The 24,554-nt window shown below is 51.5% G+C and overlaps 1 protein-coding gene across 1 annotated transcript in view; it reads right to left on the reverse strand.

The window, feature by feature from the left end:
• The window catches only part of macf1a (microtubule actin crosslinking factor 1a), a 195,364-nt gene that overhangs the window by 48,427 nt on the left and 122,383 nt on the right, over positions 1-24,554 (reverse strand). Inside the window, exons 59-66 of the mRNA XM_056420472.1 lie at positions 22,176-22,375; positions 21,242-21,469; positions 20,877-21,153; positions 19,716-20,314; positions 19,433-19,621; positions 19,132-19,338; positions 17,251-17,568; positions 16,957-17,139 (exon numbers count right to left, since the gene is read on the reverse strand). Coding sequence (XP_056276447.1) covers positions 16,957-17,139; positions 17,251-17,568; positions 19,132-19,338; positions 19,433-19,621; positions 19,716-20,314; positions 20,877-21,153; positions 21,242-21,469; positions 22,176-22,375 — 2,201 coding nt within the window. The remainder of the gene's footprint in view (positions 1-16,956; positions 17,140-17,250; positions 17,569-19,131; positions 19,339-19,432; positions 19,622-19,715; positions 20,315-20,876; positions 21,154-21,241; positions 21,470-22,175; positions 22,376-24,554) is intronic.

Consider the following 24,554-nt stretch of genomic DNA (forward strand, 5'->3'; position numbering starts at 1 on the left):
TTTTGTGCTGCTAATCAGCTCCCTGTGGGACGGACAGAGAGAGTGTGACACACACACACACACAGCCAGACCACAGTGTGTGTGTGTGTGTGTGTGTGTGTGTGAGAAGAGGGCGTGGATGTCCAGACTGAACTATGTGAAGATCGTGTAAGACGCTTCAAATATTGGTTCTAATTTTTTTTCTCCTCCATTTGAAGAGCATCTGGATTTAATCCCAGAGGAAGATCAACACATTCCCACATTTTTTGTCCTCCTCCTCCTCCTCCTCCTCCTCCTCCTCCTCCTGGAGGTGGGCTCTCAGAACCAGAATTATCACATCAATCAGAACCTGAGTGTAGCGCGGCGGCCCTGCGGCCACCTGGTCCTCTGTGCCGGTGTGTCTCTGCATCCTCGTCTCTCTTTCATCCCCCCTTCATGAAGAACAGATATTTGGGAGCTGCAGATTTCACACAGCTGAGCTCGTCGTTGGACCCGGGGACCTCTACAATCAGTAATAATTGAAGGACGTCTGTGCCTCTAATCCAGAGTCAATATGCCCCGTCTGTTCCCCGTCTATTATTACATAACATGTCAAACGAGTGCAGAGGAAACTTCTTCTCTTTTTTAAAGTATTTTCTTGCCTTTTTTGAGACGTTACTCAGAGCTCTGCTTCATATCTGGGGGATGAAGCTGGAGACGTGTGAGAGGACTCGTTCCCAGAGCCAGCACTCAGGAGCCTCCAGGAGAGCGTCAGCCGGTGACACGTGTTCACGCGCCGCCTTCCTCCGTGTCTCTAGCCAACAGTTACAGGGACGAGAGATTCAAAACCGACGCATGTGATTGGACGGCTGAAAGTGGGCGGCTCAGAAAGCAGCTCTATACGGAGGACTGTGGACGAGTTCATGTCCTAGTACGTCATCTTTACTTATATAGACAAAAGATGATTCAATTTAAACAAAACTATTCACTAGATTTTCTGCAATATATTGTTACATAGGTTCACAATATGGGGGATGTGATCTAAAGAGGGTCTCTCTGCCTGTCTGTCTCTTTGTCTGTCTGTCTGTCTGTCTGTCTCTCTCTGTCTCTCTGCCTGTCTGTCTGTCTCTCTGTCTGTCTGTCTGCCTGCCTGTCTCTCTGCCTGTTTGTCTGTCTGTCTCTCTGCCTGTTTGTCTCTCTGTCTCTTTGTCTCTCTGCCTGTTTGTCTCTCTGTCTCTTTGTCTGTCTCTGCCTGTTTGTCTGTCTGTCTCTCTGCCTGTCTGTCTCTCTCTCTGTCTCTCTGTCTCTTTGTCTCTCTGCCTGTCTGTCTCTCTGCCTGTTTGTCTGTCTGTCTCTCTGTCTGTCTGTCTGTCTCTCTCTGTCTCTCTGCCTGTCTGTCTCTCTCTCTGTCTCTCTGTCTCTGTCTCTCTGCCTGTCTGTCTGTCTGTCTGTCTCTCTCTCTGTCTCTCTGCCTGTCTGTCTCTCTGCCTGTTTGTCTCTCTGCCTGTCTGTCTCTCTGCCTGTCTCTCTCTCTGTCTCTCTCTCTGCCTGTCTGTCTCTCTCTCTGTCTCTCTGTCTGTCTGTCTGTCTCTCTGCCTGTCTGTCTGTCTCTCTGCCTGTCGGTCTGTCTCTTCTGTCTGTCTCTGTCTGTCTGTCTATCTGTCTTCCACCGTATGCCGAGCCTGTCCGTCCGTCTGTCTGACTCCATATTAATCCAAAGACCTGCTGCTTGCGTCCGCCTGCCAGCGTCCTTCTTATCGCTGTAGCAAAGCCTCACACGGCGCTATAAGATGCCCCGCCCACTCACGCCCCCTCGGGGAAACAATGGCGTCCTCCATCCAACATGCATGTCGCCCGTCACTGCTCTTCTTGTGTCCGTCTCTCAGTCCTCTTCACAACGGCCCGTTTCTCAACTTCACTCAAAGATGGCCCGGGGTGTTTCAGGAATATCAGTAAAAGGAAACAAAAAACCAAGAGCTGAAAAGGAGAAATAATTAGTGCAGAAAAAGGAAAATAAATAAGAGGCGGACAAAGATGTGAGGAGCAGTGAGACGGGTGAGGAGCAGAGAGAAGGGTGAGGAGCAGAGAGACGGGTGAGGAGCAGTGAGACGGGTGAGGAGCAGAGAGACGGGTGAGGAGCAATGAGACGGGTGAGGAGCAGAGAGACGGGTGAGGAGCAGTGAGACGGGTGAGGAGCAATGAGACGGGTGAGGAGCAGAGAGACGGGTGAGGAGCAGAGAGACGGGTGAGGAGCAGAGAGACGGGTGAGGAGCAGAGAGACGGGTGAGGAGCAATGAGACGGGTGAGGAGCAGTGAGACGGGTGAGGAGCAGAGAGACGGGTGAGGAGCAGAGAGACGGGTGAGGAGCAGTGAGACGGGTGAGGAGCAATGAGACGGGTGAGGAGCAGAAAGACGGGTGAGGAGCAGAGAGACGGGTGAGGAGCAGAGAGACGGGTGAGGAGCAGTGAGACGGGTGAGGAGCAGAGAGACGGGTGAGGAGCAGTGAGACGGGTGAGGAGCAGTGAGACGGGTGAGGAGCAGAGACGGGTGAGGAGCAGTGAGACGGGTGAGGAGCAGAGAGACGGGTGAGGAGCAGTGAGACGGGTGAGGAGCAGTGAGACGGGTGAGGAGCAGTGAGACGGGTGAGGAGCAGTGAGACGGGTGAGGAGCAGTGAGACGGGTGAGGAGCAGAGAGACGGGTGAGGAGCAGTGAGACGGGTGAGGAGCAGTGAGACGGGTGAGGAGCAGTGAGACGGGTGAGGAGCAGTGAGACGGGTGAGGAGCAGAGAGACGGGTGAGGAGCAGTGAGACGGGTGAGGAGCAGTGAGACGGGTGAGGAGCAGAGAGACGGGTGAGGAGCAGTGAGACGGGTGAGGAGCAGAGAGACGGGTGAGGAGCAGAGAGACGGGTGAGGAGCAGTGAGACGGGTGAGGAGCAGTGAGACGGGTGAGGAGCAGTGAAACGGGTGAGGAGCAGTGAAACGGGTGAGGAGCAGAGAGACGGGTGAGGAGCAGAGAGACGGGTGAGGAGCAGAGAGACGGGTGAGGAGCAGAGAGACGGGTGAGGAGCAGAGAGAAGGACAGTCAGCGGGCCGCAGAGCTCCAGTGGGAAGTGCCGACACATTCTTATCAGATCTCTAAGTTTATATTCCCCGGAGGCCGCCCCCCCCCCCCCTCTCGGTATTTACTTCTCACCTCCTTATCTCGGCGACAACACCACCCGAGCATGGAGGGGGGAGGGGAAGGGGGGGGGGCAGTTGAGAAGAGAGAGGACGGCTGAACAAATGGGGGATTTTCACCTTTCGGCAAAATCTCCACATTTAACGAAAAAATAAGATTTAAAAAAACAATGTTTCTGTGGTTGCACATTATGGGGAATATAAGCACAGCTGGAGATGAGAAACGGATCGTTATTGTGAGGCAGAGTGTGAGGGGGGGGGGGGGGGGGTCAATCCAGAAACACTTTCAATTTTGCATGTTTACAAAAAAATGACCATCCTGTCAAAAAGTATCATTAAACATGGGCCGCCAAAAAAAGAGCTAAATTCAGAGTCTGTGCAACAACAACAACAACAAGAAAAGAACAGAGTTCAGGCAAATCTGGGTCAAGCTGAGGCAAAACAGAACTCCTAGAAAACACAGAAACAATCTACACACGCACACGCACACACACACGCACACGCACACACAGGGGTGGACGGGAGAGACGAGTCACTACTACACCGACCAGGAGGACGATCCACGAGATGCTGAACGTGAAGCTTTCACACGTCGGCATCACGCGTGTGTGTGTGTGTGTGTGTGTGTGTGTGTGTGTGTGGGTGTACCGATTACATTCTCCCAAACAGTGAAAGGGCAGAAGTCTCACTCCGCATACAAAACCACGACCTCTCACAAATTCTTTTAACAGCACTTTAAAGTGTGTACACACACACACACACACCGCACACACACACACACACCTTTTTATGGACACATAATCCATCTGCTCTCTGGAGCTCTGTATGCACACAGTGTAAACAACAATAGCGCGCCCTTAAGATAAATGCTGGAAACTCTGCACTTGAGATATGGCCTCATAAGTGGCCCGCGGGCACACACACACACACAGGCATACACACACACACACACACACACACGCACACCACTCTTTAAACTCGAGACTAATAAACATGTGATCGATCTCAAACATGTGCAGAGACACACACACACACGCACACAAATACTTACACACACAAATACTTAGACACACACACAGTGACCCTGAGGGTCGTTTCCCATAAGTAGCATGAGCCCCCTGTGAGCGTCGTATTGCAATCGTTTAAAGCCCCACGACAGAAACACAACTAGCTTATTATGGCGTCTACATAACTTCACCCTCCCACGTATATTTTCCATGCTCTGTCTACATCTGTCCGACGCTCAGATACCCGACTCTTTCTCCACGCTCCGGCCCCGCGTGTCCACACGTCTAATGCATTCATTCGCTTTGAATCCTCACGTCTCTTTTCTTGCGGCTAAACAAACCGTAAATAAAGCAGCGTCTCTGCTGCTCGATGCGTTCACGCTGCTGCTGCCACTCGGCTTTAAGCTCTAATTCAAGGCGGATCATTGAAATATATCAACGCTAAATCAGCTCCCTAATGCAATTTCCCTCGCATGTCCGTTCCCTCGTGACATAACGCGACATAATGACCGTTACATTGGCAGTTTCCCTCGATTCACTCGACTGTCATGTTGCATCAGCAGCACGATGAACGACAAGGAGACTGAATATACAGACGCACAGCTCAACATGAGAGTCTAGATCCTCTTTTATGATATTAATGATCACACGACTAGTAAATGAGAGCGTACCTCGGCCTCTGTGTCAGTGTCCCAACTTGGAAATATAGCCGTCGATTCATTCTCTGCGTTAGAGCTCCTTCCCGAGTCTAAGCCGGGGTCCGTGTGACATGCTGTGGCCCCCGCCTGGGGCCCCTCCTCCTGAGGCCTCCAGGCCTGAGCCTGGCTGCTCTCCGTCTGTGCGAATAGGCCTTGGAGCAGGCCGGGCTCCAACTGGTCCCAGACCTGGTCCGTGGACACCAGGAGAGGAAAGTCCAGAGTGGAGCCGTCCGACTCCCAGTCGCTGTCCCCCGTCATGGAGCCGAGGACAAACTCCACCCCGTCCGTCCCAGACTGGGTCCCTTCGGAGTACGAGTCCAAGTCCAGCTCCCGAGTGTCCTCGCAGGCCGAGCAGCCATCCGAGGGGCCGGGCTGGGGCCGCTCGGGGGCCGCCATGTAAACAAAGCTGTCGGGGGAGAGGAAGGCTCCCTCCTCTTCTGGGTCGGGGCAGCAGGCCGGTTTGGGGACAGGACTCGAGGGAATCGAGTCTCCGAGTGGAGACGGGGGACCGTCGTTGGGGTACCGGGGGGGCGCCGATACAGCGAGGTAAACAAAACTATCTGATATCACAAAGGCCTCAGAGTCTTTAGAATCCAACCCGGCACCACGATGATCTGATGTAGGATGGGACTGAAGTAAAGAGGGAGGGGGCGATGGGTCTGGATGTTGAGGGCGTACGAGAGGAACACACTCTGGTTTTGGGGTGCTAGCTGTCACTTCCGTCGAGGTTTCCAGATCAGAGTCCTGTTGCCCGGGCACGTCCAGTAATGAGACGCCATCACAGGTCTCTGATGCAAAGCAAGTCCCTTCTGAGCCACAAGCCAAGTCCTCAACAGGGTCGTGACTCTCTGAGGGGTCCGGCTCTTCTTCACAGGCGGTCTGAGCGTCAGCATCATGTGTACGCTCATCCGCCATTTCTTCTTCCCCCACGTCCGGAGGCTCAGGGGAGCCCTCGCTGCCGTCCAAACTCGGCTCAGATTGGTCATACACGTCCCACTCTGTTCCCCACTCCTCTTCCTCTTTCGGTTCTCCCTCGCCCTCCTCCTCACAGTACGGGTTCAGAAAGCTGAAGAAGGACGGAGAGGAAGTTCTCTCGGCACAGTCCTCGCCATCACGCTCCGACGACGCCCCGCTATCTGGGTCGGCTTCGGTCCTTGCAGGTCTCAGCTGGTCACGGTCGGTCTGAGTGATGTCACCGATGCCAGTTCTGTCCGGCTGGGACATGTGGACGCCACTGGAGTCCGACTCCAGCTGTTGCCCGAGAGCAGAGTCCGTTTGGCAACTCGTCTCTTCTTCTTCTACCGCGGCTTTGCCCGCATTGTAGTCCACATCGCGCTCGTCGTCGATGGAACCGTGTTCCATTTCACAGTCTTGCGCTCGCACCAAGTCAAAGTGTGCCATCTGCTCTGTCGCCTCAGAGCGATTCAAATCGTCTGCACTATTCTCAGAGTCAGGAGCGAGGCTGTCAGAGTTCACTGCATCAAGAGGAAGAGTACCTTCAAAATCTTCCCAGGAAATCTCTCTCTCCTCTTCCTCTAGACAGGGAAGTGTGTAGGGATCAAGAGGCTCAGGGTCTACACTCATCTCCACTCCCTCCACTCCCTCCTCTCCTCCATCCACTTCACATTGCTTCTCGAGCTCTAAGAAGAGGTCATCTGACTCGGCCCCTGAGCTGGGGCAAGGTGAGGCACCTGGGCCTCCAAATCCTGTGGGGGGAGTTAATAAAGGCCAATGTCCAGTAGAGCCGGTTATATCCCATCCCTCCGATTCCAGTGTTTCTCTATCCCAAGACTGGTCAATTATCTCCCTATTCTCTAATTTAAGAACGGCCTCCCACTCTCTTTCCTCTCTCAGAGCTCTCTCCTCCTCTGCTTTATCCCTTTCCTTTTGCCATGCCTCCCCCTCCTCCCCCTCAAACATTGAGCTGCTCTCTTCATGCTCCTCATCTTCAAGCTCCTCGAGAACCTTGCGCTCGTCCTCCTCAAATTTGAGTTCGGAGGCCGTGCGCTCCAGCTCGACGCCCCAGCCCAGCAGCCCCTCATCACCGCCCTCCTGACTGATGCATGGGGAGAGGGGCAGTCCTCCATACATCAGCCCCTCCTCCTCCCTCAGGAATGGAGATGGGGGGTCAAGTAGATAAAGTGACTCTTCATCCGTGTTGTTATCGTCTCCCAATAGCGGAGGCAGAGGGGGGAGGATGGGAAAGTTGCGTCTCAGGCTGACCTGGCTTCTTTTCCCCGTTGTTAAACTGCGGGGCCAGGTGCGGGCCTTGGTCGGCGGGCAGAAGACTGGCTTTGGTGGGATGAGAGGGGCGTTGTCCCCCTGGTCTTGGTCCATAAGCGGAGAGTCACTCTCTGAGTCTGAGGTCTTCACGGACACAACGGGTTCCTCTAGGATCTGCCTGAACCCAGCTTTAGAAGAGCTGCTGGTGCATCTGGGATCCTCCCGTCTTCTCTCTACCTGCCTGGAGATACCGGGGCTGTGCTGTGGTGTATTTGCAGAAGCCTGGGGTGGCTGATTCTGACAAAAGGCGGGCGAGTGTTTTTGGGATGGCGCCGGCGCCACATGAGTCTGTCTGTGTTGCTTCTGCGGCACCGGATGAACCGGTTTCTGTCTGCCGAGAGGATGCTGCCGGAGAGGAGGAGGAGGCGGCACGGGGCTCACCGTGGGTGTCGACGACGGCGATGAGGAGACGGGGGGCGTGTGGGGAGCAGATGATAGAGGGAAGGGTGTGTAAGGAGGTAAGGAAGGAGTGGAGGAGGTCGGGGTGTATGGGGGGAGGTGAGAAGGGACTGGCTGTAGAGGAGAGAGAGAAATCCCTGCTAGAGACAGACGCTTTTCTGACCCTTCGACAGACGAGAACTCGAGTCTCTCAGCGAACTCCGGATAACTTGGCGGCATGAAGGCTTTCCAAGAGCGACGGTTCGGATTGTCCCTCTTGTCGCCGCCTTGCTGACGCCTCTTGGCCACTGCGGCGACTCCACCGGAGCCAGATGAGGACGGGGCAATGGGCAAACCCGAACCCACGTTGCCAACCGGCGGTGACATTATCTGAGGATCGCCAGTTAATTTTAAGGCATCGAAGATGACTCTCTCGTCGAGCCTCTTGGCTCCGCCGGCGTGCTCAGAGTTCCTGGAGACAAAAACACCCCCTAATTCAGCTCCGATGGTGCCATTGCTGGACAGAGTGCTTCCCTCTCCCCTCATCTCCCCACCAGAGCCCAGAGTGCTCCTGGAAGGTTGGCACAGTTTGGTCCCTTGGTCAATCTGTTCGTTGATGCGCATCGTATCGTAGATGGATCGCTGGGGGACGTAGCAATCCTCAATGTACGCCTCGTCCTCATCCCCTTTTGCAAGGCAGCGAGGGTTCTGGCGCAGGCAGTCCGGGCGGCTCAGAGGTTTCCCCATTCTGTCCGTTTCACAGAACCCCTACCGTTGAGGGTGCAGGCGCGGCTTCGCAAAATCGTTTTCAAAAACTGTTCACAGAACGGGGATCTCTGTGGAATAGTAATTCCTTTACCTTCAATTGTCCAATAATCCACAAAATGATGCAGTCCATCTGGCTGCATTGAACAAATCCTTCAGGCTTCACATTCTAGAAGCGATTCAAACCGATATCGTCCCACAGTCTCGTTCCGCCGGCGAGCGTCGCGTCCTGTGTCGCCTCAACAGTTCTTTCCGAGATGCTGCGCGGCATCAGCGAGGGAGTGGGAGAGACAGCCCTCCCCCCTCGGCACCATATTAATCACCAGCTCTGTTTATTCCCGAAAGGCAGGTTAGGAATGAGGGAGAGCTGGAGGGATGAAGGGAAACAAACCGTCATCCTCTCGCTCTCCGGGCAGTTCAAAGTCCAAGGTGAGGCGAGCGCCGTGCAGATAGCGCCGCGTTGTTTTGCCCTCAGAAACACGGAGCAGCGCTCTCTCCTCCATGTTCATGTCCGGCAACTCATTCCGTGACCCCTTTTTGACTCTGGCTAAGCTCCTGCCTCCTCCGCGGTCTCCTCTCCGGTCACAACAGGAGACGGCAGAGAGGGCTTGGACAATTTCAACCGTCTCAGCGAGAGGCAGGCAGGGAATTGTAAAAGTCTCCTTTTAAGGTGAGAAAAACCCACTCAGTTATGTAAAAGAGAGGCTGCGTGGGGTGCAACACTCAGGAAAGTGCAATACTTCATGGATTTGTTTCACTTTTATCCTCCTTTGTTAAAAAAATAAATAATAATCCTTGCAGGAAAAACATTTAAAAAAAAAAAAAAAAATGCAAGATACGGAAAACGTCTGTTTGAGGCAAGAAAACCCAACTCGAGAAAAATATGAAAACATAAATCCCGTTACCGAGCCACTGCCACTCTTCTTCTGTCACCTGCTTCCATCACAGATAATCAGGGCTTTGCCACCGCAGGGCGAACCCAAAACACCTCGCCACCACAACAGTCATCAAGAGGGAATCGACTCCACCATCCACACACACATCCAGACGCCGGAGTCTTGAGGAAAACGATGAATCCGGAACAAAGAGCAGAAGCAGTCCCTCAGCCGGTGTTTCAGCTCTCTTATCTCTCTCTCTCGCCCTCAGATCGTCCACAGCTCCAGGGCAGAGAGGCGGTGCAGCCGATCGAAAGCAGGCTGGATCTCGGAGGGGGTGAGGCTGGAATGAATGAGGGCATCTGGGGGGAGGAAGGGGGGGGCAGGCAAGCGAAGTGTGCAGAGCGGTGAGTCGTGGGACTGAGTCCAGAGACCCAGACAGACGCTCCCGGGACACGCTCCCTTCCCTTTCTCCTGCTGCCGACTCCGCGCTGAGAGCGAAACAAAGTGCCACGCAACCCTGGGCGCTCCTCTCTCCCGTTTGTTGTTGCTCTCCGCGAGACGGTGTGGGCTCCCACCGCTTGGCTCTCTCTCTCGCTCTCTCTTTTTTTCCTTCTATCTTTCACTCCCAGTCTCTGAAATGGTTTGCAGCTGCTAACAAAAAATCTCCCTCTTTTCCTCTCACTCTCACTGCTCTCTCCTCCCCCCCCACCCCATGCCTCCTCTCTCTCTCTCTAACACCCCTTCCCCTGCTCTCTCTCCCTCTTTCTCTGGCTGTTTGTGTTTGAATTCAGCTCCGTTTGTTCCGTTTCCTGCACTGGTATTAAAACACAGGAAGTGCTCCAATCACACTGGTTTCCTCTCCCGGAGAAAAACACCAGAGAGAGAGAGAGAGAGAGAGAGAGAGAGGGAGGGGGGCGGAGTGGAGTTAAGTAGCGAGGGGGGGGGGGTGGGGGGGTGGAACCAGAGAGAAAGAGTTGTGCAGTGGAGGATTTTGCTCATTACCAAAGAAAAACAAGCTGGCGGCTGAATATCAGCTGATTGTCTCACGCTGAGCGACGAGTGAAACCAAATAACTACAGGAGGGAAGATATGAAAAGAGGTTTTGTTCCTGTGTATTAATGTTGTGTAATATGAGCCAGATGAGAGCAGATCCTTCAGTCTGGATACATTCACCACCGCTTTGTGACCCACTCTTCATTCTCCAGAGCACAGGAACCCCGTCCGCTCGAGAGGGAAGTGATACAGAGTCAGAGAAGAAGAAGCGAAGGCAGAGGGAGGCATGGAGGTGGGGAGAGAGAGAGGGGGGGCGGGAGAGAAAGAGGCTTATCGGTAATGAGTTGTTCTTTCTCTTTGTTTCTCCGCCCAAAGCCAGCGTCCAGACGAGGAAGTGAGTCCAGTTTTATTCACTCCGTTAATTCCTCCTTTGTCAGAGTTGAGCCACAATCCCTCCGATCTGGAGGAGAGTCGCTGCTGCTGGTGTTCAACAAATGGGAACGATATGTAGACACACACACACACACACACACACACAAGTATGTGATATTCACAGACTCCACTTGTGCATTCCCATCTGCGCTTTCAATGAAACCCAATCCGGCTGGGGTGTGTGTGTGTGTGTGTGTGTGTGTGTGTGTGTGTGTGTCAGAGGGAGAGACTGAGGGGCCAGAAGGAGGAGGGGCCGAGCACAAAAAAGCAGGAGTGGAGGAGGGGGGGGGGGGTTGCTGTCGGTTTCTTCAGGATGCCACACACAAAACTTTTAAAACAGAAGGGGGATAGCCAGCAAACATGGCAACCTGCAGCCACAGAACAGAGAGCTTCTCTCATCCACAGTTAGACGGTCCCCCTCCCTCTTCTTCTTCTTCTTCTTCTTTTTCGACAGAGACTTCTTCTTCTCTCTGTTTAAAGTAGTCTTGCAGAGCTCGGCTGATCTCTCTCTATCTCTCTCCCCTTTGACTCCAAACACACTTCCCATCCTCCCCTCGCAGGGCGCTCTCTTTCCCAACTGTTGCACAGAGCGGTCCCGTGGCCTGCATGTCAAATATGTTAAATGCCCCCCCCCCCCCCTTGCAGCTGTCATTGGCGCGTCCAAGGCAAAACGTCTTCATAGAAACAAAAGGGGTTTGTCACCGGTTCTCTCTCTCTCTCTCTCTCTCTCTCTCACACACACACACAATCCCCTGAACACACAGACGACAACGCGTTTGCATCCAGGCCGTGGCGTAGAGACGGAGGACAGTGGGCAGGAAAAGACCAAAAGGAACTGACAGTTTAGGCTCATTTCATTTGCCCTTCACCCCACCGGCTCCTCCTCTGCCTCGTTGACACGGGCAGAGTCACGACCCGTAAGCCCCCCCCACACACACACACGTGACCTGTTTAAGAGTCAACTCGATTAGTCCATTCCTCTGCAGATCTCCTCCTCTTATTAGACCCTCGGTCGTCACGGCCGGTTTAACAGTCACAAAACGGAGGGAGGGAGGGAGAGAGGGAGAGAGGGAGGGGACAAGGGAGGGAGAGAAGGAGAGAGGGGATTAGGAGATTCATTTTCTCTCGACTGCGATGGCGGCGCGCTGCACTCGGGTTCACAGCGTCATGGCCGTTGTGGTTTGGCTAAACTGAAGGCTCTCACGCTCAAAACAAAGAGCCACTTAGTGCGGCTAAGTGACACAAACACAGGTGGAGGGCAGGAGGGCCTCGTATTGACTCATCAGGGTGGTGTATTTGCTCGGGGGGGAAATATATTTCTCCTTCGCTCTCCTTTCATTTTCCTCCCGCTTCCCAAACTGCACGAAATACATAATCCAGCTCCTGAAAACAGTCACGAAAGGTCCTCCTCCTCTCAGGGGTTTTATATTAACTAGCAGAGCGTCTCACCTGCCTGTGCGTGTGAAAGAATGTATTGTTCCTGAGACACACACACACGGGTCCTGACGGTGAGTTTAGCAGATCTTTTGGCTGATTTGCTCCGAGTCTTAACAAAAGAAGTCCAGGTATTCTTTTAGGCAAATTAAAAACCGTCACACTGCCTGCAGCCGGGCTGTGTGTGTGTGTGTGTGTGTGTGTGTGTGTGTGTGCGCGTGTGTGCGTGTACAGTCCGTGTCACGGATGCAGGTTTCAATGCAGGAAGTTCTTTCCATATCACCATCACTCCTCCGCGGTGGTTCACACCATTCGGGGAGCTTCAGTGTGGTAGAATAGGCCACGCCTCTCTTCCTTCTCTCCGTGACCTCTCCCACACACAGCGAAACAACACCTGTGAGACTGCCTGCTGGGAGGTCAACGCTAGAGGTCAATCCCTTTTTCCGCCTCTCTCGCACACACACAACCTCCCCTTCCATTTTCCTTTGACCTCCACCTGCTGCTCCGCCTCACCTCTGCAGCACAGAGCCGCTCCTAAAGGTCTGTGTCAGTGTTTACTCTGCATTACTTATTCATACTTCTTCATGATGTATGAATACTGTAAACCAGCAGAGTGCACACCTCCGCCAGGTGCGTCTCCCTCCGTCCTCCCAAACACACCGGGGTTGTTTGTCCCTCCGTGCTGCCTTACAGGCAAGATGGCGGCAAAGACAACAAGCGGGATTTATTCACTTCATATCGGGTAACGACACCAAACTTCAGTTTATAAGTCAGAAATGTGCTTCAATATACATTTACATGCAAAACACCTGTCTCAGTCTCTGTGATGGTGATAGGAGGAGAGCTACATGTATACAACTCCCGGAGAATGGTGGGAATAATATCAGGGACAAAATGAGCAGCAAGTTTCATTTTAAAAAGACTAAATACATAAATGTGTTAAGAATCTTAAATATGACCTACGACGTTATTTAGTTTGGGGTAAAACAATGCTGGGAGTAGCATTCTGTAAATACAACGGTCGTGACATCGTATTGGATGTCTTATTAATATCCGTCACGTTGGAAAGAGAAGAAGAAGAAGAGGGGGAGGCGTGACTCTCTAATTCACAACAGCTGAATACACACACAAGTGGATGAGCTGCAGCTCATAACAAGTCCTAACACTCACCCACTGACAGACAGAAAAGTGTGTGTGTGTGTATGTGTGTGTGCTCTGATCCCATCCGGACACCATGTCAGCTGCCTAGGGACGCAGGGAGCCAGGGGCATGCTGGGGGATATTGATGCCACACCTTAATGTGTGTGTATTTGTGTGTGTGTGAAGGTGGGGCGAGGAGGAGACAGCTGAGATTCAGGATTGCACCCCGAAAAAGAATTAGAGGCATCCTGGGGGGGGGGGGGTCTGCACACCGCCCCACGGCGCGCAGAGCAACCCTAAATACAAACGGATTCCAGAGCAGCACATATGTGCAGACGGGGAGGCCGCGTATAAACACGGACGTGGGAAAGAGGAACACTCGGCGGCGTCTCTGTGATCCGATCCTCAAACAAAAACACTTCCATTATTTAGAGTGTGAGAAACCAACAAAGTCAAATGTCTGAACGGCTTCACTTAAAGGGCCAGCGTGGCAGAGGTGTTGTTTTGCAGCCAATGAACAGAAGTCACTATCGTTGGAATGTGGAATCGTATGTTTTGGTAGAGACTCTCAGCCACAGTAAGCTCCGCCCCTAAAGCGTCCCCTGCTTCATGGCCTGTGTGACTCTAAATGACCATAAAGTATAAATGATGACATCATGCTGTAGAGAAGAAGACTTGAAACTAGAGACTGAGACATAAACTCATGTTTACAATGTTTACTGAGGGAATACATCAAGAGAAGAAGAGTCACTATATAGACTTCTATACAACCAGAGGAGCCCCCTGGTGGTCAGGAGAGAGAATGCAGCTTTAACACATGAAGCATAGACTTCTATACAACCAGAGGAGTCGCCCCCTGGTGGTCAGGAGAGAGACTGCAGGTTTTAAGACGGTCGTGCGCTTGTCTCAGTTGGTTGAAATCTAAAAGCCACCAAATCCTACGCGCTGGCCCTTTAAAGAAATGTGTTCAACTCAGGAACACAATCAAATCAACGAATAAACAGCCAGCGTTCAATGAAAGCATTCAGGATGGGACCAAAAACTAATCAAGTTAAAAAAACAAACATATTTGTGTTGTTTTATTCTCTCTCTCCCAGTAGGTCTGTCACCGTTGGAGAGTTTAATCAATCATCTGGCTGCCCCGCCTCCCACCGCCATGACCCTTATTCATGGCTACCCTCCAACCATACACCCCGCACCCCCAACACACACACATCCTGAGCTCCCTCTTCTTTCTAAGCATCGGCATGACATCATCCCTCTGGATTGGGAATGGGGTCTGGAGGGGTGAGGAGGGGTGAGGAGGGGGGGGGGGGCGTTTCAGAGCCAGACAGACATGTTTAGGTTTGAAAATGAGCCTGAGCTGGATCGGTTACAGAAAAAGAGTTGGGGGGGGGGGGGGTTAGAAGGTAGAGGGAGGTGGAAACAAAGCAGGCCAGGGGGGGGGGGGCTTCGCAGAGTGGACCCATTTAGCCCTCTCTCTAGGACGGAGGTGCTACCATATGACAGAAGATTCAAATTGAATACAACGGGTAAGATGGAGGAACTCTCACTGCCTCCCCCTCCTCTTCCTCCTGTCTTCGTCGTCGTCTTCCTGCTCTCCGTGACGACCTGCCGTCTCTCTCTCTGTCTTATTCTCAACAATATGCCCCCTTTCCCCTCGTTGTCCTCCTATAAATAACCCTCTGACCCCCCCGGTTAGAGTGACAGCCCATTTCTCCGTGCTCTATATAGCACGGGGCAGACGGCGGGCATTGCGCCTCCTGGCCTCCAGCTCACAGCGTGAGGAGGAGCAGCGTGACACGCTCACCTGACAGGTGGGTCTGGGCTCAGTACCTCCTTCAGTTATTCTCGATGTGCACTTCAGAAATGGATCTTCTGAATCAACATCAAACTCTCAACAGAGGGAAGTCCTGACTGGTTGGAGGCTTCATTCAGAACGTTTCATCACCAGCCTGGTAGTTCTGCACAGTTCACATTTATGTTACAGTGTGTGAAGTGTATTGAACAGACCTGGCATCCCAAATATGTATTCATCAAAACAAATATTTTAAATCCTTGATAGTCCAAAACTAAATGTCCACTGCAGCACTCGGTCCGCTCCCCACCGTCCTCATCTACTTATTAAATAAAGAAAAATATACTAAATCAATCTGGTGAATCACTTTTTTCTATGTGAATATTATATATTTAATATTTTGGGTGATGACATCATAAAAACCCTCAATAGGAGCTTTGACGGCGTGAATAATGACCCCCCCCCCCCCCCCCCCCAGTGGAGCTCCTCTGGTACCCAGGACTCAACACATTCTCATTCCTTCTGAACCAGAAACTCTTCTTTACAGGACTATATATTGTTCAGAACTTTTCTCCAGCGAAGTTGTGAGTATTAATCTTTTTTTGTCTCTTCCGTGTCGCCTCCAGGGATAAATGTCCAACACGCTCATCGTCATAAAAACGAATGCAGATTAAAAAGAAAAGGCTTCTTCTTAAAGAGTTCCCCTGGTTCTTTAATGAAATGCTTCCACATGAATCCGTTTGCATCAAAGAGAAAACAAGACGTATGAATCGTCTCTCAGAGCCGAGCTGGAGCCTCTGAGAGGACACCTGGAGTCTGAGCCTCCCTCAGGCAACACCTCTTTATCTCCTCCCTCTGTTTGTTCTCTGCAACGGCTTGCTCTCATTAAGGGGAGGGAGGGAGAGAGAGAGAGAGAGAGAGAGAGAAAAGAGCGAGAGAGAGAAAGAGAAGAGAGGGAGAGAAGAGAGGTGAGAGAAGTGAGAGAAGAGAGGTGAGAGAGAGAGAGAAAAGAGAGAAGACAGAGAGAGAGAAGAGAGAGAGAGGTGAGAGAGGAGAGAGAGAGAGAAGAGAGAGAGAGAGAAAAGAGAGAAGACAGAGAGAGAAGAGAGAGAAAAGAGCGAGAGAGAGAAGACAGAGAGAGAGGACAGAGAGAGAGAAAGAGAAGAGAGAGAAGAGAAAAGAGAGATTAGAGAAGAGAGAGAAGAGAGGTGTGAGAGAAGAGAGGTGAGAGAAGTGAGAGAAGAGAGGTGAGAGAGGAGAGGGAGAGAAGCGAGAGAGAGGAGCGAGAGAAGAGAGGTGAGCACCCACAGAAGTTATGGCTGTGGTGTCACATGACTCATCAGCCTTTGAGGGGACCCTCTGGTGCATGTGGGGGGGGGTGGACAGGATGTGACATCACAGGCTCTTTAACGGCAGCGGGGCGGCACAGTGGAGGTACCAGCGGAGCACATTCCTGAGATCAGCCCGACGCTCCGACCCGATAACAAGGAATGACTTTGGACCCGAACCCGTCTGGGTCCTCAAGAGTCTCCCTCAGCGCATGCAGTTACACATGCTGTCCACACGGGGACCACGGCCTCCAGTGATGTGGTTACTGCCTCTTTAAGCCCACAATAAAAGGAGAGCTGTTTGAATAATGTCCGAATAAAGAAGACTGGGTCAACATGTGCAGTTCACTTCACGGCCTCCAGGGCGTCACACTACACACACAGTCTCAAGTCAAACAAATCTACACACACACACAAACACTAGAAGATGGTTACACAGAGCTCATGGCATGATGGAGGAAAAGGGAAGAATGTGGACAGAAGCACATAGGACCCCCCCCCCCCTAATTCAGTTAGATTCCACCATGTCACCCTCGGCCAATGAGAACAGGCGTGTACTCGTACACACGTGTGCTGCAGAACACGCCACGGGGAAACCAATCCAAGTGGACTCAAGAGGATAGAGGGACTTCACATTCCAATGTCCACACACACACCCCCCCCCCAGCCGTGGGCGCGCGCCCTACCTTGAACTCCTGCAGCTGCCGTCTGATCATGTCCACCTCCGTGCCAACGGCGCCCTGAGCGTTCAGCCCGTCCTCGGCCTTTCCCAGCAGGCCTTGCAGCGCGGCCACCAGCCGGTAGAACTCCCGGACCTTCTCGGCCGTGTCCTCGATCTGGTCCAATCGGGCCTGGCCGCGCTCGCTCAGCTGGAGGAACAAAGGAACCGGTAAGTGGAGGAACCGGACTCCGCCTTCGCCTGACGTCATACCCGCGCTCCTCCTCCTCCTCCTCCTCCTCCTCCTCCTCCTCCTCCTCACCTTGCCCGCCTGGCGGCTCAGCGCCTCCGACTCCCTCCTGAGCGCCAGCAGGTCGGGGGAGGAGCCCTCCCGCCGCAGCATGGCGGTGCAGTCCGCGCCGTGGCCCTCCAGCTCCGCCCGCAGCGCGGCCAGGCGGGACAGGAAGCCCTTCAGGGCGTCGGCCTGCGAGGCCAGCGAGTCGGCGTCGCGCCCGACGGGGCTGAGCGAGTCCAGCTCGTCGTCCAGGTCGGCGATGCGCGAGAACACGTCGCGCACGTGGGACTGGACCTCGCCGACGCCCCGGAGCCGGGACTCCAGGGAGGAGCAGCACTGCTCGATCTGACGGAGCAGGCGGAGGAAGACGAGTGAGGTGTGGGCGGCGCCATAAAGCACAAAAAATACTCACAATAATTCATCATTTTTTATTCAAGGCGTCAGAACGGATCTGGAAAAAAATGGAATAAAAGAAACGAGGTCGCGCCGCGAAGATCAGGGTTCAGACACACGTTGACCACTGGATTTCCATGACCTTTCCATGACCTTTAAACCACATTTCCATGACCAAACATTCGTGAAATCTCGAGTATAAATGACACAAATGAATGAGGGACAATAGTTTGATTCAAAGAATAAATATGAATATAAATGTTTAGTCTAATAATCAAACTGTGTAAATGAACGTGTGAATATAAAACATTTTCATGACTTTTCCAAAGCTTTGGGATTACATTTTTTTTTTCAAGGACTTTTTCAGGCCTGGAAATGTTAAATTCCATGACTTCTCCAGGTTTTCCACGAGCGTATGAACCCTGGAACATCCACATTGTTTGAGATGATTTTGACCTCAACAAGGCATGACAATGTGACGTCATTCTCAGGACCTTTCTTTTTGGGGAACATTCCACAAGTCAAAGTCCCTTTGGGAAGACGGACGACGTTCCCGCGCGACACCGGAGGTCGACAGGTCGGACCCAGAGGAGAGCGGAGCGACCAGGAGGAAGTGAAGAGGCCGGGATGTGCATCATCTCTGCTGATCCACATTTAAACCTCCGGGTGAAGAACTCCTCGGTGGGTTTATGAGCGACGGTGAGAGAGAAACCGTAAACGGAACAAGTGGGAGGCGGCTTGCAGAGAACAGACGCGACGCTGGATTTAACAAAGGCTGGTTTACACTTCAGAGCTGATGAAGTGCTGAAGGCCCAGTGACCATATATGAACTACCACTGGACCGCAAACGGACAAAACCCTCCTGACGGCTAACGGTCTCTCTCTCTCTCCCTCTCTCACTCACTCACATGTCCCTTCTGTCTCTCGCTCTCTACCACCCCTTCCCCTGCTCTCTCTATCTCTCACTCTGTCACACTCACTCTCTCTCTCACTCTAACATGTCAAACTGTCTCACGGCCCCAGACCATCATTTAGTGTGACAGAAAAAAAATATCTAGAGTGTCAGTGCCGTACGCCGGAAAATCCCAGGAAGTCCCTCTGCCTCCGATGCTTTACTGGCTATTCTGACCCACAATGCATTGCGCAGCAGAGGACGAGTGGCGTGACAACAGCTTTTACGCCAAACAGGAAGTGAGCGTCATACTGGTTCTCCAAAAGTCAGAGAGTTTCACAGTGAACTATTGCAGAACATAAGATAATGAGTTAACACCAGTGTCACATGACGTCACGTCAACGCCACTACAGCAGGAATAGTGATAACATTCTGTCTTTTCATTTAGCCACTAGCTGTCTTTTTTAGGACACTTAGAAGCTTCAAATTCATGACGTGTAGGAGCTTGTTGAACAGACCAGAAACATGAAGGTCAAGCCGAGAACATCAAACCCAGAGACTTTGAGACTTCTGGTTCCCGCCGCACTCGACATGAGCCGGAGGGTCAGCGGCCCGGCCCTCACCTTGTCAGTCACCGCCTCGTACTCCTTCTCCGTGTCCCTGGCGTGCTCCTGAAGCCTCCGGGCCCCGTCGGCGCCGCCTCCCGGTGTCTGGGGCGCGTCCTGGACCAGCCCCATGGCCAGGTCCCGGAGGTAGACCACCTGGGGCTTCAGGGACCTCAGGCTCTCCTGCTGACTCCTCAGCCGCTCCAGGCTCTTCGCGCTGCATGCCTGGGAGAGAGGAACCACCATTTAAAAAAGCATTCTTTAAAAGAAAGAAGAAGCGACCATTAACCAGTGCCACCGGGACCATGTGTTACTGCACCTGTGGTCCCAGAGCCTCCTGGACTTCGATCTGGTGCTTGGCGGCCTCCAGCCTCCGCTCCGCCGCCTGCCGCCCCTCGTCGAACTCCTTGAGGCGGCCGCTCAGCTCCTCCAGCTGGGCGCTGCGGGCGTGCAGCCTCTCGCCCAGCACGTCCACCCGGCGGTTCAGCTGGGCCTTCTCATCTCGGACCTGCAGGGAAAACAAAGTGTCATTCCCTTCATCGATGACTTTTAAAGACTGAGAGAACACAAATACGTAGAAGTCAGCCGTCTGGACGCCGCACCTCGTCCTCCCCGAGGCAGCACTGCTCCAGCAGCTGATCTGCTGCGGCGTTGAAGGCCTCCAGTTGGGGTTGTCGTCGGTCCAGGTCCAGCGCCAGGCCGCGGGCCTTCTGCAGCGCTTCGTCCAGCGCCGCCGAGTCCAGCGCCGGCCGGATGTCCGCGTCCTTCCGGTCGCACTCCGCTAGCCACGGGACGAGCTCGGCGGCGTGCTGCCGGTACGCCTCCGCCTTGCCCAGCGTGGCCTTCAGCCGGCCCTCTCGCTCCGAGAGGCTCCGGTTCAGCCCGTCCCAGTCCTGCTTCAGGGCGGAGAGGCGGGCCTGCAGGGCGGAGCGCTCGTCTCCGCCCGCGGGGAGCGTGGCGAGCAGCGACGCCCCCTCGGCTTGGAGCAGCTCGTAGGAGCCGCGCTGGCTGGCGACCGCCCGCTGCCGCTCGGCCGTCTGCGCCAGCAGGGAGCGGACGGCCTCGGGCCGGCAGGGCAGCGGGTCGGCTCGGGCCGAACCGGCATCGGCCGGCTGGTCGAGCCAGGAGCGCAACTCCTGGAACATCTGCTGGAACTGCTGCGTGGAGGACAGGGCGGCCTGCAGCTGAGACAGGCCGTCGGCTGGAGGAGGAGGAGCACCGGGGTTACAGACGGAACCACGGAAACACGACTTCAAGCTAACTATACACACTTACTACACACTACTGATTCAAAGTTTGGGGTCACCCAGACAATTTTGTGTTTCCCATTTATCAAGTACATTTTAAAATGAATATATAATATAGTCAAGACATAACAAGGTTATAAATAATGATTCTTATTGTAAATATTAATGTTGTTCTTCTTGTGGCTCAAAGGAAGGCCAGTTTTATAGCTTCTCTCAGCAGCATAACTGTTTTCAGCTGCGCTCACATAAAAAGGGTTCTCAAGGGTTTTCTACCCCTCCGCTAGTCTTCTAAGGCGATAACACAAGTTACCACTATAACACTGGAGATGGGCCTCTACACACCTCTGTAGAGACTTCATTAACACCAGAGAATAGTCATTTACACATTAACTATGTAGAGAGTATTTATGATTCATTTAATGTTATCTTCATTGAAGAAAACAGTGCTTTGAAAAATAAGGACATTTCTACTTGACCCCAAACTTTAGTGTGTATAGTTCTATGAAGTCCACAAACCTGCGCGCTCCTCCAGGTTCTTCAGCGGCCCGCTGACGCTCTCCAGCCGTTTGCTCAGCTCCTCCTTCAGGTACGGCTCGGCCACGATGGCGCTCAGCTCCTCGCAGAGCCGCTCGGCCTCGGCCAGCTCGCCGCGCCGTCTCTCCAGCTCCGAGCGGATCTCTCCGGTCTCCTGCAGGCGGCGCTTCAGCGCCTCGGGCTGGGCGCTCAGCGAGGCCTGACCGTCCAGTTGCTCGGCCAGAGCGGAGACGCTGGCGGAGAGCTCCCGGAGCAAGGCCTGGGGGCGAGAGGAGGAGGAGGGTCAGAGGATGACGCCGTCATGGTGGCGGTTTTAACGCGACACCAGACACCCAATCTGGGCTCACATGGTACCGCCCGCTGGTTCCTTGGGCCTGGTCGATGTGGTTGGATCTCTGGGTCAGCCGGTTGGTGAGGTCCTCCCACTGCTCGGTGATGGAGCCCAGCTCCGACTGGACCTCCGCCAGGTCCTCGGGGCCCTGAGCAGAGTCTCCGGTCTGGGAGAGGATCCCCTCGGCGGACTGGGTCAGCTGGTCAAACTGAGGCCGCCTGGTCTCGAACTCTCGCAGCATGAACTTCAAGAAAGAGGAATAATGATTAATCATCAGGAGCTTAAATATCAGGTCATTCGCTTGATTCACACTAGACGTGCCGGAAAGAAGGAGAATATATATATGTATATATCCAATAATATCAAGTATATATGTAGCTACTTCATGCACTGTAAAAAATATATCTATATTTTTAAAATATATATATATATTTTTGCATACCAATATATTTGTACATATATATATATATATTTTTATATGTATACATTTTTATATATATATATATTTTTAATATATATTTAGAAATATATATATATATATAAACAATATATATATATTCTTATATACATATATATATTTAAAATATATTCAAAAATCATATATATAAAATATATATATATTTAAAAGTATATAAATATAAATATATATATATTTTTCTATGTATACATTTTTATATATTTATATATTTTTTAAATATATATAAAAAAATCATATATATATAAATATATATTTTAAATATATTCAAAAATCATATATATATAAAATATATATATATTTTTTAAAGTATATAAATATAAATACATATATATATAGTTGTTTTTACAGTGCAAGAAGTTCTACATTCTATCTGATTTAATTGTATTGTATGTCTACTGCATTTCGTTGCTCTGTACATGTGAAATGACAATAAAGTGGAATCTAATCTAATCTCCTGTCTCTGCTCACATACCTGCGCTTGCTGCTTCTGCGTGGTGAGCATGTTGGGGTCGATGCTCAGCGGGCCCAGCACGCTCATCATCAGCTCCTTCTCCCTCAGCCACGGGCCCAGCTGAGCCGCCGCCGAGGCAAAGCTGCCCAGCCTGTCGGCGCACGCCTCTAGCTCCATTTGCCGCTGGGCCGCCGTCTGATTGGCCGTCTGCCAGCGGGAGTCTGGAGGAAAATAACCATTAGTTGATGCTGGTGAAGGGGTGTATGTTTTGGGATGCAGATCTTCATGAAGCATATTCACATTACTCGTTTTCTTCCGTTGCTTCTTAAGTACAACATTATAAAGGTGCGACGTGTCCGCCCCGTCTTGTAATCAGTGGCGGTTCGTCCATAGAGGCGCTTAGGCCGCCTCTAAAAAATTTGTAGATGAAAAAAAAAAAAACATCCTGTCAAAAATTATATATACCAAAATCATTTAAATAGTAATACCGTTGACGCGCGGGCTGTGTGGTGGGAGACCACCACAGCACAACAACAACCTGTGAAAAATAAATATAAAATATAATATCCACACTCATCATCACAGAAGCCCCTCCCCTCCCTGGTCTCTAACGTGGTCTGCGGCATGCATCAAAATTTCACGTTACGGTCGCTTCGACGGCTGACACAAGAATGAAAGCGTGAACGTGAATCTTGGGTGAAAAAATGTGCGCTCATTGGCCAATTTTTTTATTATTTAACGTGACTGGACTGAGATCAGACAGACCAGACGGCCTCAGCTCAGCGGAGCAGGCAGTAGCTAACGCAGAGCTCTGCTGGCTGGCAGTAATGCGCTGTTTTATTTTGTGTAATCTGTTGTTCCAAAAAGAAACTGCTGACTACAACAGGGTGAGGGATCTAAAGAGCTAAGAGAGTGAGACAAAAATCTTGCTGCACAAATCTTGCAGAGGCTATCTAAGAGCATGCATAACACTAAGCTAGCTAAGCTGCTAACTCAGTTTAAGTCAGAAGAACAGCACCTGGCATCGAAAAAAACAAAGAAGTGAAAAAAAACAGAACAATTCCCTCGAAGACATATAGGAGCTAGGACAGTTACAGACACGATTGACTTAGAGTGTTACCACTTTAAAGAGAGGAAGAACTTTTTTTTCTTTTTTTTTCTGTCACCCTGTTCTTACTGTCACCATGTAAATGCTCTTTTCTGCTCTGAACCTCTGCATCTTCTGACTCTATTTCTTGAACCTTTTCTGAAACTCTTTCCTGAAACCAAACCCAGCCCAATGTTCCCTCTACTGCTAAAGTTACATGCTAAAGTTAAGATGTGTTGATAGTTTGTTATTGACCGTGTGTTTGTGTTTGAAGTGTTGTTGAAATAAAGCTTTTTTTTTACAATATTAAACAAATTTCTTTCTTCTTCTCATTGATGAGTAATATTTAAACAAAAAGATTCACCAGCCGCCACTGCTTGTAATACCGCTGTGTGCCTGAGGAGGCGACAGTGAGTCGCTGTAGCGTCCAGTCTGACCACGCTGAAGGGTCTGTGTTCGTTTTGACAGCACGTTGGTTGAATTAAAACCAAAGTGGCACAAAGAAGACGACCCTCGCCTCAGCGGCTCAGTTAACTCAATTTAAAAAATGAAGACTGCACATTTAGAGTGTGTGTGTGTTTGGAGCGCACGGCCACGTGTTACACAACTGTTACAGCACCGTGGAAACAACACCACAATAAGACACTCTTTGTCCTTTGTCTCTCCTCCTACTCTGGTCTCCTTCTCCCTCTCTGACTCATGTTATGAGCATCCTTCTGTGTGTGTGTGTGTCTCTGAATTTGTGTGTGTGCATATTCAGTCCACATGGCTCTGAAAAGGCATTATAAAATATGAAATATGAAGGCCCCCTTCTTGGGTTCCACCCCCCATATTTCGGTCTTGGTTACCTCACAGGCTTGTTAAAAATATCCAGTATGCGAGTGAACGAATAGCTCTGCACACTTCCCACTCGCTCCCTGATGATGTTCACCCCTTTCCTCGCCACAGTGCCACTTTGTTTTCAACGTTATCACAAGAACAAGGAGTCTCGTTTCCTTTGTTTCTCTGTTTTAAGTCCCACCCCCTTTTATTTTGCTACTTGAGTCGTATTACTTACTATTTTTTAGTGCAACGGCAATGAGGACATCCTCAAACTGATACTCCTTCAGTTACATTTGTAATGGGTTACATGTTGGGAGTCAGTGTACTTGGACAGGTGTGTGGCTACAGGACAAGTCCTACAGGCAGGGTTCACACACATGTGGACCAATGACCTTCCAATGACCTTTCAATTACCTTTCCATGACCTTTAACCAAATTTCCATGACCAAACATTTTGTGAAATCTCTGTGTATAAACGAGTATAACCCTTA

This window comes from Pseudoliparis swirei, chromosome 1 (assembly GCF_029220125.1).
Source record: "Pseudoliparis swirei isolate HS2019 ecotype Mariana Trench chromosome 1, NWPU_hadal_v1, whole genome shotgun sequence".
In the NCBI taxonomy this organism is placed as follows: Eukaryota; Metazoa; Chordata; class Actinopteri; order Perciformes; family Liparidae; genus Pseudoliparis; species Pseudoliparis swirei.